Here is a 16,416-nt window from a genome sequence, read left to right on the forward strand (position 1 = left end):
AGCAGAAAACCCGACTGGTGTCAAGTCTTTATTGTGCATTTTCCACCGATTGTTTTAAAATTACAGAATGATCTTGCCTGTAAATGTTTATTAGTTAAAATGCAATTAAATATAAACGGCACTCTTCAGACAGCAGGTTTATAGCTGCAGGTTTTGAAATAATATGTATCTCATGTGAAAACGAGGACAGTTTGATGTGTGATAGCAGCGTTGCATCACTCAGCGCTTTAAGATGTTTTGGAGAGCTCGCTGCACTGTCTCAAGTCGAGGCACGTCCCCGACGCGCGTGCCCGCAACCATGTCGCCATTTTGATTCGAAAAATATGACTGAGTTTTTCCTGCTTTGCGTGCTAAACTTAGCCCCGCGTTTGAATTACTTTGTGTGCGAGTACGTATCATACACTTTGCATTTGAAATAACTCGGATTGTTATTAACACCACGTAGTTATTCACGCGGGGGAACAGTTTATTTTGTAGTCTTCTTAGCCACATTTGACTATCGTTAGCTAAGTTGAGCTAGCTAACGGCGGTCTGTGCTGTCGCAGACTGACCCCTTCAAAACAAATCACTATTCGCTCACAGGCTAACGTATGTTAGCTCATACGGCTAGCTAACAGTAGCTGGACAGCTAGTGATTTAGTAGCTGGCTGCTTAACGAAAAACAGCAACAACTCGGATCACACGGAATTACTCGCAGCGGACATTCAACCAAAGGTACGTTTTAACCGGGAATTCTTATCGTGAGTTTGAGCGTAGAGCTAATCTTAACCCTGCTGCTGCAGCAGCGACAAAGTTAAACCCAAGTTAGAGAGCTATTTAAGTTGGCCGCTCAGTACACGTTAACCGTTGGTAGCTAATTAGCTTATGTGCTAATCAGAGAAAAGGAGGAACTAACCTTAGCTGAGTTGTTCCCCAACTTTAGAAGTTGGTGTCTAAATATCGTGAATTAACTCTGATCGAGATACCAGTGCTGGTCTATCGGCTAACTTCGCACAAGGACTCAGTAATGGCTGTTGGATTACTTAATCGATGTTAATGTAACATAGTCGTTAACTGTTAATGTTTAGTCCCGTCGACGTTAACAGAACTCATTTTCTGACCGATACGTCTCTTTAAATGCTGCATGTGTTTTTTATAGCTCGGTAACTAAAGAGCCAACGTTACTTTAGGGGTGTTCGGAGTCGGCTGAGGCCAGCAACGCAGACTTACTGAGCTGGAAGTAACTACACACTCTGTAGGTGAAGTGGTAGTTTTATCTTTCATGTTGGAGTTACTGGTGACTTCAGCAGTGTATGTGCTGTAGCATCGATCCCATATTAGTCTGGTATCATTTGGGCATTTGTGCCCTCCTCTGGAGTTGAAGTAAACAGAAATCTGAGCCCCCACCGTCAGTCAGTTGATGTGTATTTCATGCCAGTGCTGTGGAAGCTCAGCTTACATGTCTTCAGTTACACACCAGTGTCTCTTATTGTCAAACAATCTTAAGAAATCACTTCAGTTACAACAGTTTATAAAGTGTGACGCGTTACCAAATCCCCATCATGTGATCAAAGTCTGAAGCCATATCATGGTTGATGGCTGACAAAGGTACTCCATAATGTTAACTTAAAATATTTTGGGACCATCGCCTGTCTTAGATATGTCTGGTCAGCTTAAAACATTTTTTACAGCTTCAGTGCTTTAAAATGCAATTAAGCAGCAAACTGCAAAAACTGCAGCTTCTGTTTGCCCTCTGAAGTGTGCGGATTGGTTAATCATTTGGTAGCTGGTGTCACAAGGTTTCTAGTACAACCCAGTGAACACTGGTTCGCTATCAGCTGGACTGTTATTTACATTCACAGTGAGTAAAAGGAGAGTTCATGGCAACAGACAGGTGGGATTCCCTTTCGCTTGATTGTACAGCTTTTTTTAACTCGCCTAATTACAGGCTGCCGTTGGCTCGCATTATCCACATGTGTGCCCTTTGTGTGCCATTGTTCCTTTTTTTCCATCATCTCTTACATGTGCCAGAAGACTGTTTTTGTTGAGGTTGCCTCTGGTTTGTTCTATTTTGGATGTAAAGTCAAGCATTTGCTTTCCTGCTCGGTGTCCACAGGGAGCATTCAGCGGGTTATTATTGCGCTTGTGTACTCTGTAAATGCATGCCAGATGGACGCTGCTGCTGCATGTGCAAAGATCCTCCTCAGGAAAATGGGAAAAGAAAAAAGGGGAAGCACTTTGATTTCCTCCTGTAGTTTTACTTCCATGGTCAACAGTTAGATCTGTTGCACTGCCCGCTGAGACACTTTGGCTTTGACAAAGTCAGCAGATGTAGCTGTTTCGTGTCTCTGCTGGTGTGTTAGGTTGTCTAGATTAGCTACCACAGTAACTGCATGGGGGAAAAACAAAACAAACAGTCTGGTCACAAAAGCATTTTGTACTTTATTATTACTTTTCTCTTTTTTAACGGATTCTAACAACATGTTACATTGAGCTGTTACACCAGAGAAGAGGGGGGAGTTGACCTAAGCAGTCAATGTGTAGAGTAATGAGCTTGCACATAGCATTTGTACAAGGTGTTACTCTGTCATATATAGAAAGTCAAAGTGGTGGATTGCCAGATAGCCATGGAGAAGTCTTCAAATAACGAGGCCAACTTTGGTACAAGTAGAGCTGGGCGAGATGGAAAATAATCTTATAACAATATCTCACGCTGTTCCCTGTCAGTTGGTATTGATATAAATCACTATTTATGCTCAACGTAAAGCTTAAAGCCTTCTTTTTACTCTTAGTGATAATATAGGATTCATTTTAGTTTAAATATTAGTCATTTTCTCTCAGAAGTTGAACGTAATAACAACTTTATACAGCAATATTTTAGCTAACATAAGTATCTAATAAACTTAATTGTAATTCTCACTGGTCAAAAGCAAAAGAGATAACTCACTTCTTCAGTTCAAATAAATAATGTCTCGTGTTTATATTGAGAAACGTCTTTACTTGGAAAAAGTCAGTTTTGAGTGAAAAAACACTTTCAGGAAGCTCCAACGTGAAGAAAAGCTAACTTTGTAGCTGCTGCCAGACGCCACAATTTGTTTTACGCAGTCAAAATAAAATATGCAGATGAACCGTTAAATTAGTCTGATATGATGTTTAATTCAGGCAGCTTGTTACCAACCGCCCTGCTTTATATGGCAGTGATACCTGTAACAAGAAGGAGTGAGTATAAAGGGGGACAAGGGGTGTACTAGACCATATTTATGTCAAGGCTTCAGTGAAACATATTGTATTACATATATATTTGTTTTTTTCTAAGACAGTAAAAGTACACATGGGTGACTGACTTGGGTCTTTTAGGCAGGACACTGAAGTTAATATGTTCTATGATGTGTTAACATCAGTCATTAACATTTTTACCGTTCAGTTGTATTTTATTTATATAGAGCCAACAACAGTTGCTCAAGGTGCGAAAACGCCATCAGAACGTCTGTTTTTTAGAGCAGGAAATGTTGCATCCAACGTCGGGGCAAACCTCAGAATCCTGATGTTCTTGCTTTTCTTCATTGCATGTGTTTCTTTCACACGTGCACACTCATTCACTAGCCCACTTACACAAAATGCCCTCCAAGAAGGGTAGAGGCAGTTTTACTTCGTGCCTTAGGTTTCAGTAGTGTGTGTGACTTATTTACTGTACTTTTGATTATTTATTCTTTAAAAAGAATAAGTTTTTATGGCAGGTGCGTGCAGTGCGAGTGCTTACCTGCCTGCGCAGACGTTGTGTGCAGTCAGAATATTAAAAACTTTGGTTTCCATTATAAAAAACTACAGTGAAAGACCTGTGGGTTTTTTTTGTCTTTTGAACACGATACATGATGTAAATTATTATTATGTATTATTTCTCATTAATAAGACAAAAGTATTTCTTATCCAATTAATGGATGTAATAAGCAATAGGTTACCTGATTACTAAAAGAATTGACTCCTGGTACCTTTTGTCAGTTAATAATCAACCTTCATGTTGTGCAGGGTATGGTGAGCCTCTCAGCGACCCGTCTCCTAAAGAGGCCCGCGTTTTAAAAGGAGACCCATGCTGATAAATGCCAGGCCTCGCCACACTCTCTGTCGTCTGCACAAACACAAATGCCTGCCTGCCTGTGGGGGAGGTCTGATTAAAGATATCCACATTTCATCCACTGGTATGTGTGAACACTTTACTGTCAGGCATTTGTGTCTTTTTCTAGTTACACTATGACTGTGTTTACTTGGACCAATGTGCGTTTAAATCATGACAACGTTTTCTGTCTTAACTGATATCGCCTCCATGTTACGTTAGAGCGTCAGTTACGGTCCAGGTTTGAACTTCTGCAGCCATCGACACTGCCTGATGTCTCGCAGCTTAGCACGAACACTGACAAGACCATATGTTTCTGTCTCATAAACCTATGAAAAATTCAGTGCAGGCTGTATGATGTGCTCTACATTAATGCAACATTGTGACTACAGTTGGCCAGATCTTACTTTGATCACCCGAGTCACATTAGGCCCGTGAGAGAATGCTGTTTACAGGACAGATTAAAGTTAATCCCAGAATATTACCGTTGCTGTGAACATTGTCTTTGGTATAAAAGGATAGAAGTACTAGTGCTGTACTAATCCTCTTGTTTGTTTACGTCAGCTTGGAGCCCCTGCTTCCTCATCCCAACCTTTCACTCTTAACTGTCCTACTCCTCTCTCCTCGCTCTGTCGGCCCAGGGCTGTGTCCCCCCTCCCAGCGGCCACCATGTTTTGGAAGTTTGACCTGCACACCACCTCCCACATTGACCAGCTGCTGGACAGGGAGGACGTGACGCTGAGAGAGCTGATGGAGGAGGATGACGTCCTGCAGGAGTGCAAGGCCCAAAACCGTCGGCTGCTCCTCTTCCTTTCCCAGGACCACTGCATGCAGGAGCTGGTCAGCCTCATCACCACAGAGCCACCTGCTGATCTGGAGGAGCGAAGCCGCTTTAAGTGAGAGCCCACACTGACTCTTAGAGACTGCTGGGAGAGTGGAGACATTACTTAAGAGTTAGATTAGAAGACTGGGAGCAAGACGAACACGAAGTGGAACATGCACCTATTTCCAAAGACAGATGTTGAGCCTGAGTTGAATTGATTTGCCTTGATTTCAATTAGATACAAGCACCACAGTTAACTCGCTTGTTCAGTTAATAATTCAGCTCATGGGTCACATAATAAAGAAATCTAACTCTCTCCACATACACAGGATTTATTTAGGATTTATGAACTTTATCAGGAAAATGCTGTTGTTGTTTGATATGCACGCGCTGGTATTTTTAGATTAAATGCTGAAGTTTATATGCACTGTTGTTTGAAAGGAACGCAGCAAAAAGAAACTTCCATCTTTTTGCATATATCCACGTTTTGCTGCTGTGATTAAATCCTCACACACGTTGAAACTGTAACCCCATCACCTTCATTTTTCCTTCACTCATACTTGCAGTGATACTTTGAAATCTTTAGTTTGACACAGAGATCTGATCTTAACGTCAGTCTGTTGTGTTTTTCCCTCTGCAAGGTTTCCCAATGTTGCTTGTGAGCTTCTGACCTCAGATGTTTCCATTATAAACGATAAGCTGGGTGGAGACGAGTCTCTCCTCGAGATGCTCTACCACTTCCTGGAACAGGACCCACCTCTCAATCCTCTACTAGCCAGCTTCTTCAGCAAAACCATCGGCAATCTCATTGCCAGGAAAACCGAACAGGTAACTAGTAAACAAGATATGAATTCCTCTCAGATTAAGCGAATCATTTAGGAACATTTCCACACACCAAAGTTTCAGAGAGTAATAGCAACTGGAGCAGGGGCGTTTTGTGGGGTCTGCTGAGTTTCCTGGGACTCAATAGAAATGCTCGTCCCCACTTTGGAAAGTCAGTCTGTTCCTCCAAAGGTTCCTAGTCCCGGAGGAAGATTCCAGTGAAAACATGCCTAGAGAGCATAAAAACCCTCAAATGTGAAAATCTAAGATTGACATTAGCTGTCTGTTAAAATCCACAGTCTTTCACATTGTGTCATTTTCCAGGTTATTACCTTTTTAAAGAAAAAAGAAGGCTTTATTGGTCTGGTGCTGAAACACATTGACGCCTCTGCCATGATGGACCTGCTGCTTCGCCTCATCAGTTGTGTGGAGCCTGCCCCTTTGAGACAGGATGTTCTGCATGTAAGCGACCGAAATGGCTCGTATGTCCTGTGAGTAAGCTCGAACCTGTCGCATGCTTTTAAGTGATCTGTTTCTTTTGAATCCTAGTGGTTAAACGAGGAAACGTTGGTTCAGAGACTCACAGAGCTCATCCATGCTGGCAAAGATGAGGAGGTGAGTGGGTGCAGAGCTCGCTGTGCTGGCCGAGTGTCGTCTCGATGTTTCCTAATCATTTATATTGATGGGTTCCAATAATTTAATTGGATTATTTATTTTTCAGAGACAATCAAATGCGTCCCAAACGCTGTGTGACATCATCCGCCTTAGCCGAGATCAGGCCAGTCAGATGCAGGAGAACGTAGAAGCCGACCCACTATTGGCTGTGCTAGAATCGTAAGTCTGCGGAGCGCTTGTATGTTTGTAGTAACATACAACTCTCTGTAGGAACTGTGGGGATAGCTTTCCCACATCACTCATGCCTGCTCTTCCTGCTCTGTCCACACCACACACCAGCGTCATTGTTGACTGTTGTTTGCTTAGTTCTTGACCTGAAATGGAGAGGCATTAAAAACCTCAGGTTGTAGCATGTGTACACACAGACCTGCTGGCAGAGCCTGTTTGACTGCAGCTTTGATTTTGTGTGGGTGTGTGTGAGGTTGACTTTGTGCCTTTTGAAAATGCTTCCTTTTGCATCAGGAGCTAAAACATTGTTGCTAGCTGGCCTGTTAATGGTGCATAAATGTGTTCCAGGCAGGAGAGCGTGGCGGGGCTTCTCAAGAACATGTTTGAGGGGGAGAGGAGCGAGGCCTCCATCGTTAATGGAACTCAAGTGCTACTTACCTTACTGGAGACCAGGAGGTCTGGGTGAGTCCCTCCAGTTCTTAATCATTCAGGATGTAAATTGTGCTAATTTTGGTGTCTTCCTGACTCTTAAGTGACGTCATGTAGTAAATTTGTATTTTACTCGCCTCTCAGTCGAGACAGTAGAAAAAACCCGTCACAGTCACTGAGCTGATATGCTGATTGTCTCTGCTTGTGTCTGTCAGGTTGGAAGGGCTGATGGATCTGTATTCTCAGGGTTATGAAAGGTCTTACACTGTCAACAGCAGTATTTTAAATGCCATTGAGCCCCATTTAAAGGACTTCCAGCAGCTTCTTCAGGATCCCCCCAAGGTAAAGACTGCAGTGTAGTCAGAGTGTAAGCATGAGCATGGTGCACCCTTTGAACACTGGAGTCACTCAGCTGCATGTCTTGTAATGGTACTGCACTTTTCAGCGCTGGTCTCATTTTCCAGTATTGTACAGCTGACGCTGCTGTTAAATATCATGTTATAGTTTTGACTTGATTTGGGGCAGGGATAGCTCAGTAGGTAGAGTGGTTGCCCCGTGATCGGAAGGTCGGGGGTTCGAATCTACCGAACGGCTACCCCCTGGTACGCCTGAGCGAGGTACCGTCCCTACACACTGCTCCCCGGTGCGCCTGCTTAGTGGCTGCCCACTGCTTCACTGAGTGAATGGGTCAAATGCAGAGAGAGTAATTTCCCCACGGGGATCAATAAAGTATACATCATTATTATTATTATTATTATTAAAAAACAATGTCCATATGCTACTTTCACTCTTTCCTCAGAAAAGTGCAATATTGACGACCTTTGGCCTTCTAGATCAGCCACTGGGGAATGCTCGCCTTCATGTGGCCCGGCTGGTGGCTGCCCTGCTCCAGACCAATGCACCCAATATCTGCCAGGAGCTCTGTAACCTGGCCACCATGGACCTGCTACTGGTAAGGCTAACCTTTCTAGAAGATGCCATTTGTATATTGTACACTGTTTTGGGAAATTGCATGGGATTTGTACGACGTTAGTCAAAAGGTTGGGAAGCACTCTTTACCCATCTGTGAAAGCAGGTTCAAATAACCCTGCCCTGCTGTACTGGTTCACGGTCACTGGTAAGGCTCCAATATTACCAGCACGTGTTAAAGGGCACAGAATCAGCTGTTCATGTTTTTTCTCAGTAACTTGCTAAAATGTTTAAAATGAAATGTACGTACTGGAAATCCTGTGTCTGCTTCCTGTAGGATCTGTTCTTCAAATACTCCTGGAATAACTTTTTGCACTTCCAAGTGGAGCTGTGTGTGGCCTCTATCCTGAACCATCCTTCCTCAGAGGAGCGGCCAGGCCTAGGCCTGCAGAACCACGAAGAGAGCGCTACAGCGTCCAGCCCTCAGGCGCAAGAGGAGGACGCGACAACGGATGGGACGAGCGACCCACAGACCTCCATCCACGGTGCGCTCGTGGCACATGTAAGTGGTTACGCACGTCCCGCCCTCATCACACGACACTGAAACATTTCCACAGAATCACAGCGCTCACATGTTGCTGTCTAAACTCTTAGCTCTTCCAGAAGTGTCGACTGCTTCAAAGGATCCTTGATGCCTGGGAGGAGAACGATAGAATACAGTAAGTCTTCCTTCTGTAGGTTCCTGTGTTTTTTTTTCTTACAATCAGTGCTTTGAGTTGAAGGTAATAAGGGTGTCTGTGACTGTCAGGGCTGATGGTGGTACCAGGAGAGGCAACATGGGTCACCTGACTAGAATAGCCAACATGGTGGTCCAGAACCTGGAGAAAGGACCAGTACAGACCCAGATCTCTGACCTCATCAGAGGTATTTATACAGTTGTCCAGTGTGACTATTAAATCTTCCATTTTAACTGAAAATCACTGACCAGTGTTTGCTTTTGCAGAGCTGCCAGAAGACTGCAGAGGTCGCTGGGAGAGCTTTGTGGACGAGACCCTGAGAGAAACTAACAGGAGGAATACCGTAGAACTGGTGAGTCCCTCCCACCAAATACCTGGCAGGTACAGCACTGTGCAGAAGTCTGAGGCAGGTGAGAAAATGCTGTAAACAAGGGATGCTTTCAAAACTGGGAGTGTTAACCATTTATTCTCATCAGTCAACAAAATGCAGTGAATGAACAAAAGAGAAATCTAAATCACATCAACGTTTGGTGTGAGTAGGGATGGGTATCGTTTAGGTTTTATCCGATACCAGTACCAAACTGGTGCTTAAACGGTGCTCAAACCGGTGCTTAAAGAATGGAGAACACAAAATTGGTCCAAAAACCTCTCATGTTCAGCTGTTTTCTTGTAAAAAGATAACAATGTTAGCCTTTTCTGCAGCTATGGGGCATATATGGTATCACTCTTGGCTGGAAGCAGTGCTTAAACAATGGAAAAAACACAAACTTTGTCCAAAAACCTCTCATGTTCAGCTGTTTTCCACTTTTTCTTTGGTCATTTTAGCCTTTTTGGCCAGGGTGAAGGGAGTATCTGCCATCAAACAAGAAGACAGCCGCATGTAGCTATGATGGTGTTTGCTAGTTCACCTTACCTGCATTAATGTAATAACGTGGTTAGCCTACTCAACGTAAATCACACACGAACAACATTAAGCTACTCACGCAGAGAAGAACGGCTGCTGCTGCCATCATCATCCTCATCATTTCTGCTACACTGGCAGGGCTAGGGGCCAGGACTCTCCTCTTCGGGTTCTCGGGGGATGTTGCTAACTCCGGGTCCGATAACAGGCACCACACCCCAGTAGATGTACTCGGTGTGAGGTCTCGCAGCAAGCTATCAAATACGGCACATTTCTCGGCTTTAAAAAAAACGCTATGCGTCGCCAGCTGTTTCATCAGATTCGAGGTGTTACCTCCTTTGACAGCATCACAGTATCAGCTTAAAGCACTTGTTGCAGGCTGCTGAGTTTGCATCTTTTGCTGTGAAGAATTTGACCGGTCCTCCTTGGGCATTTTTAATCTGTAGCTCTGCTCTAAAAGAACGTACGTACCTGGCCCCGCCTACTACGCTCGCAAAGGTAAAATGATTGGCTAGAATCCAAAGTGTCTGACATCTCAGGAAAATAAAGCACCAAAATGTGCGCTGCTTTTTGGTCTGGTTACTACCGTTTATGTCAGAACCGATACCGGTGCCCATCGCTAGGTGTGAGCACCCGTTGCCTTCTGCTACGTACACGTGCACACAGTTGTTGAAGGAACTCGGCTGGTAGCTCGTTCCAAACATCTCAGTGAACTAAGCACAGATCTTCTGTCTCTTCATGTAATCTCAGACACACTCGATGTTGATCAGGGCTCTGTGGGGGCCGGACCATCACTTCAGTACTTGTTCTTCTTTATGCTGAGGATAGTTCTTCATCACTTTGGCTGTCTGGTCTGGTTGTCCTGCTGCAGAATACATTAGGGGCCAATAAACAGTCATTTATATTTCTGAAACTTTCTGTGCTTGCAGCATTTTTTCACACCTGCCTAAAACGTTTGCACAGTGCTGTAAGTCTCATTTCCTCTTCTTCCTCTTCTTCGCCCACGTTAAGTCCAGCTCTGCGTCCTGCAGCAGCAGTTAATCAGGACAGGAGCATGCAGCCCACAGCAGAGCAGACAACCTTTTCAGCAAATTTGGGCTTTGAGATGATTTATCGAATAAATAAAAAATATCAGCAGCAACAACTCCGAAGTGTCTTGACCTACATGACCTATGTACATTCAATACGCTGACACACCTCATAACGCTGTTGCACTGAGCTTGTTCTGCACTCTGTCCTGCAGGTAAGCACTCACAATATGCACTCGTCCAGTGAGGACGATGACATGGAGAGCCCCTTCCCCAACGACCTGTCGCTCCAACAGGTATCGCAGCCGCGCTCAGAAGCCAATCTTAACACGCTGCCGCACCACTCACGATGACACCAGGAACAAAAGTATGAGCTCACCAGTTGTGCTTGAACTTCACAGGCTTTCTCAGACTATCAGATCCAACAGATGACTGCCAGCTTTGTGGATCAGTTTGGCTTCAACGACGAGGAGTTTAGCGAACATGATGAAAATATCAAGTAAGTCTTCTAAGGAAAGGAGTTCAGAGTTTTCATCCTGATCTGTAGTTCCCAGGGATTCTTTTGGCATCATTTGTGTAATGCAACAGCGGCCAGCATGTTTGTGACTGCTGGCTTACAGCGACATAGGATAGCTTTGGTGTCTTTGTTCAGATAGTTTGGCCCTCCAGGTGTCACAGGAGGAGGCGGCTCGAGCTGTCGCAGAGTTTATCGAAATGTCCCAAACATGTAACGTGTGTGTTGTTGCTTCTGTGTGTGTTCTCCCTCCTCAGCGCTACGTTTGACAGAATCGCCGAAATAAACTTCAATCTAGATGCTGATGATAACAGTGTAAGTGTGTGTGATTCTTTAAAACTCGTCCAGTGATGGGCGTGAGCTGCGTGTTTCTGCTGTGCAGTGAAAGGACCGCATCACTGCTAATTAGTCACAACATGCTCCTTCATAAATATGTCCACGATGTTACGATGTTTAACCCATGCAGCGCAGTCCCACTGAAAGCTCTGCTTTCATTGTTCACAGGCCAACGCAGCTGCATTTGAAGCCTGCTGCAAAGAGAGGATACGCCAGTTTGATGATGCTGAAGAGGAGGAGGATATCTGGGACGATAAGGAGATCAACTATGCAACTCAAGCTAAATCCAGAACAAGGTCAAGCTGATGCCGTGTTTCATCCTCACTGCACTTTGTTGTGCTGTGGATTTGTTTCATTAAACCTTTAACTTAATGAGCTTCTCCCTTTCTTCCAGGTTCGGGGTCTCTCAAACCTCAGAGGGAAGCTCCAGGAGCAGCATGGAAAACGGAGGTCGGGAGCGGGACCGTGCATCTGAATCGGATGAGGACGAAGACTCTGAGCAGAACACGTCAGATTCGGGTAGATGGGAATGCAGCCAAATGTCACACTGACCTGTGAACAGCCTCTCAGGTCTTAAAAGTGTTTGGTGTCATCTCCAGGTCCTGGCTGGACAGCAAATTTCAGGGATTCTGGAGAGAGCGCAGCATCCCAAACCTCCCCCGGGTGGGAGAGCTCAGCAGGGAGCGCGACCGAGACACAGCAGACTGGCTGGGCTAACTTCACTGAGTTCCAGCCTTTCTCTGGGTGAGCAGTCACACAGACCGCACTGGTGACGGTTTTCATAGGAACGCAATGCTCAGTGCTCTCTTCCTGGTTTCCCACAGTACAAAGACAGATCCCAGGTGCAGCTCTCCTGTGGAAACGGGCAGCAGTGATGTCGATAAACAAGCCAAACAAAACCACGAGAAGAGCGGTGAGTCGCACGTCACCGCTCCGGCCGGCAGATCCTCTCCTAAACTCATGTCCAACTCAGAAACACCGGTTCTTAATTGGAGCAATAAATGAAGAAAAGTGTAATAACAGTATTTTTCTGCACGTGTCTGTCAGCAGATGTTAGTACCTCCCCTGGTTCAGCAGGAGAAGGGAGAAAGGCTCCACTCGTGGCCTCAGACAGCAGCTCCTCCGGAGGCTCTGACAGCGAGGAGGATGACAAAAATGCTGGTGCTCCTCCCACCTTAGAAACAGCCAGTGCCCCGGGCAACAAGACGGCTGACCTCAAAAGGTGTGCGTCGTCACGCCTTTCAGAATGTGTCATATCAGTGAAAGCAGTTGGGCGTTTAAAGCTCAGTGAAACATATACGGCGAGTAAAGCATGAGCGCCGAAAAACAAACGTCACTTTGGGGTAACGTCCTGAGACTGTCCACGCTGCACACACACAACCTCTGTGTGTGTGCAAACATCTATATTTGAAACATAATTACCACATTGATGTAATTATAGAGCGCGCTGGAATTTGAAATTGCTGCATGCATTCAGTTGAGCTTCGCCTTTCTAAGTACAGTTCACCCCGGAGCTAAAGTTTGTCATGTTAACACGGAGCCAGCTGAGCTCCACACAGATCATGAGCATTTTGTATGCCACTAGTGGATCTGACCACTCAGCCTTCATTTCCACATGCTCAAAACTAAATGGACAGCTGGCCGTCTTCACGTTCAAAAATGATGCATTCTGCACGAGTGTCCATGAGCGTAGCTGTTCTCTGAGCTTGTTTGCCTCTGCTGGTCTCCCAGGTTGGTTTTACAACTAAAAGCATAATAAATGTTACATTTATACGTGTGTGTGTTCTGCAGTGAGGAGTGTCCGGTGTCTCTGGAGAAGCTCTCCCTGTCAGATCCTCCTACAGCTTCAGAGCAGCAGCCTGCTGAGGATCTACCTGTAAACACGCAGACTGACAGGAAGTAAGTAGCCAGGAAGTAAAGCACCTCGAGGTGCTTTATGTTGTAAGGTAGACCCTACAATAATGCATGCAGACAACAATCATATGACCCCCTGTGAGCAAGCACTTTGGCGACAGTGGGAAGGAAAAACTCCCTTTTAACAGGAAGAAACCTCCGGCAGAACCAGGCTCAGGGAGGGGCGGGGCCATCTGCTGTGATTGGTTGGGGTGAGAGAAGGAAGACAGGATAAAGACATGCTGTGGAAGAGAGACAGAGATTAATAAGCATGTCAGCTCAGCTGGGGAGGCATGAGTATTTCCATCCTTCCTGCTGCCTCGAGCATCAGCCTCTCGTCACACTTCCTTCTGCACAGTGTTAGCAGATGTACTTTGGTAGAAAGATGAAACGGCTCCTAGTGCATTTCTTTGCATGTAAAACTGCACAATTATCCTGCATTTGCAGTGCAATGCATCATGGGTTTGCTAAGAAAATGTGACGCTGCACAACAGTAGTCACGAAGTAAAGCAGGTCAGTAAATATGGGGCTATATGCAATAGTAAATAATGCTTTAGCACACAGCATGATTGTATCTGTGAAAGCCAAGTCGCTCATACACGCTCACAGACGAGCTGACGCTGTTCAGCAGTGGGCTGCAGAGGCCACTGCTGCTGCTTGTAACATGTTGTTGTGTAAAGCAGACACATGGCCTTCATAGAATCATGAAATCAGTTAACTCGGGTTACACTTTCTGATTAAAAACACATCTTTGTTAAGTACGTTTAGTTGTTAAAGTATATTTGTATACCAGGAGAATATTTAGTTGCTGCATTCACACTAAATGTAAAGCACTGCATTCATGTTAGTGGAGGTGAATGTGTCAAAGTTTGTGCATTTGGGGAAATAATGGGAGACGCCACTCTCAGAAGTGGAGCTCGGGGTTATCGGTTCAGCTTTGTGGTTGAAATGGGAAACAAGGAAATGCTACTCACACAATGAGGCAAAACTTTGTACTTGGAGCAGCAGCAGCCTGCTCCATACGGAGGCAGCAGACAGACTGCAGTCTAACAGCATGTAGTGCTGGACGTGCATCGTGTGTCTCCTGCACGCAGCTGACTGTTTCCTTTGTCGTCCCAACAGAGAGGAAACGCCACCGCCCCAGGAAGTGTCGGTCAACGGGCCCGTGTGAGCGCGAGTGGGCGCCGCAGCCCCTGAGAGACGCAGACTGTCAGCCTCCTCCAGAGTGACTCCCCTAAATAACCTCACTGCAACTACGGTGTTTTTACTGAATCACTCTGCCATGTTATTGGACCTGGACACTGCCAATCGACACCAATAACGAGGCGGCAGGACATGTAAAAAAACAACCCCCCCCCCCCCAAACAAAAAAAGAAAAAGCGAGACGGAGCAGAGTGCAGAGGAATCTTCTTCAAAGCCTTTTCCTGATGTTGCACATGATCCCGTGCAGTTTTAATGTAGCAGCGATCTTTGAAACGACAGAGTCCGAGGGGTAACATCATCACCGCTATTTTTTTATGTCCTCAAACATTACTCTCCCGCTTCCCACCCTTTGGGATTTTACATGGGCACCCCGAATGGATAGCACAGGCCAACTTTAAATGATGCCTCAACAATAAATACGTTGTTTTTCCTTCAAGCTTAAGAAAAAGCACTTATGCAGCCATTTACTGTACATTATAGCACAATGATGTAAGTGTTGTACCTTCATCTCTGCTGGTTGTCTCCTCTGTCCTCACATCAAGGTTTTATCCAGTGTTTGGGTTTTTTTGGTTTTGGTCGCTGTTGATGAAACATCCTCACCATCGTACGTCACCAGGTTTCTGAATGTTTTGAAGTGCTTCAGGACGCTCTGTTGAAGAGGAGGAGAAGCGGGTCAATGAACAGAGCTCTAATAGTATTACTGTCTTTTGCTCATGTGCAATAATGTCAATTAGCCATTTTATTTAAAAAGAAAAAATCTGGCATCAGAGACTCATTGGGTAGTTTCAGATTTGGATATGATCTCAATTTTCTCTTCTTTTACTTTAGTGCATGTATAACCGGTTCTCTGTTGACCTAGCTAGTGAGCTAAGACCTTCTGATTGTATTGACCTTTACGTTCTTGCTATCCCCCTTAAATCAACCAAACTTTATCTACCTATATACAAATATTATCTACATTTATAAGTAATTTTACAAGCAACCTTGAGATTACTATTTTTGTCTGTTCCTTTTCTCTCTTTCCACCAAGCACTTACTCACAGGGGGAGAGTGACATTTGGTAAGAGTGACGCTGTATGCCCCCCACCCCCCTTTTATTATTATTATTATTAATTTTTTTTAAGGTTAATTTTATTTTGTTTCTGAGCAGCAGAATTGGAGGGAGAGCAGGTCTGAGTTCTGCAGAGCTACAGACCTCTTTGGTGTACTTAAATCATTTGACAGCGATCAGGTTCTATGATTATTGTTAAAAAATTCAAATTAAAAGTGTCTGGCTGACCACATTAATACCAAAGGCTCTGCTTTGCTGGTCTGGTGTCATCTTTGCACTGGTGCAGTATGTTTTGTTTTCAGAGACCTTGTCCACACGCAGTTCCACACGACACCTCATGATGTTTTATAGTGCAGGGTTAAGACCCCACAAAAAGACCAACCTCTATGAGCAAGCAACAGTGGGACGGAAAAACTCTTTTACCAGGAAGTAACCTCCGGCAGAACCAGGCTCAGGGAGGGGCGGGGCCATCTGCTGCGACCGGTTGGGTTTGAAGGGAAGGACGCGGGACAAAAGACACGCTGTGGGAGAGAGCCAGAGATGAATAATAACTAATGCAGAGTGGTGTAGAAACACCAGCGTGACTTTATGGGGGGAGCACAAACTCCCTCCAATGAGGGGATGTTCAGAAATCATGTGATCAGCTCATCAATGTGGCCAAAATTGCTTCGGAGTCCGCAGCCACTCAGGGCCTGAACACGTTCGGTTTCAGTTTTCCCTCCGACATGTCTGTGCAAACACCACTGCTGCACATGTGGCGTGCACACTTTGCTCCTCCCCCTCTGCTTGGTTTTGTTGGTCTTTTCCTTCCTAAATAACCTGGTCATGAGAGGAGGT

General features: G+C 45.0%; 1 protein-coding gene across 4 annotated transcripts; it reads left to right on the forward strand.

Annotated features, from left to right (window-relative positions):
- The first annotated feature begins 281 nt into the window (after positions 1 to 281).
- Positions 282 to 15,822, forward strand: ppp6r2a (protein phosphatase 6, regulatory subunit 2a). Of its 4 annotated transcripts, none has more exons than XM_040050530.1 (24): positions 282 to 714; positions 4,006 to 4,175; positions 4,655 to 4,986; positions 5,555 to 5,741; positions 6,060 to 6,197; positions 6,285 to 6,350; positions 6,457 to 6,569; positions 6,927 to 7,040; positions 7,223 to 7,349; positions 7,807 to 7,959; positions 8,254 to 8,478; positions 8,571 to 8,635; positions 8,725 to 8,840; positions 8,920 to 9,005; positions 10,798 to 10,878; positions 10,984 to 11,081; positions 11,354 to 11,411; positions 11,601 to 11,728; positions 11,827 to 11,951; positions 12,032 to 12,176; positions 12,257 to 12,345; positions 12,480 to 12,654; positions 13,224 to 13,331; positions 14,448 to 15,822. In XM_040050530.1, the coding sequence occupies exons 3-24, from the start codon at positions 4,760 to 4,762 to the stop codon at positions 14,494 to 14,496; spliced, it is 2,673 nt and encodes an 890-aa protein (XP_039906464.1). In that variant the 5' UTR covers positions 282 to 714; positions 4,006 to 4,175; positions 4,655 to 4,759; the 3' UTR covers positions 14,497 to 15,822. The 4 variants fall into 4 exon arrangements, with proteins under 4 accessions (XP_039906464.1, XP_039906463.1, XP_039906465.1 ...); XM_040050529.1 differs by having other exon boundaries at positions 4,732 to 4,986; XM_040050532.1 differs by having other exon boundaries at positions 283 to 714; positions 4,732 to 4,986; positions 12,483 to 12,654.
- The last annotated feature ends 594 nt before the right edge of the window (positions 15,823 to 16,416 follow it).

This window comes from Simochromis diagramma, unplaced genomic scaffold, assembly GCF_900408965.1.
Source record: "Simochromis diagramma unplaced genomic scaffold, fSimDia1.1 OVJJ01000131.1, whole genome shotgun sequence".
Classification (NCBI taxonomy): Eukaryota; Metazoa; Chordata; class Actinopteri; order Cichliformes; family Cichlidae; genus Simochromis; species Simochromis diagramma.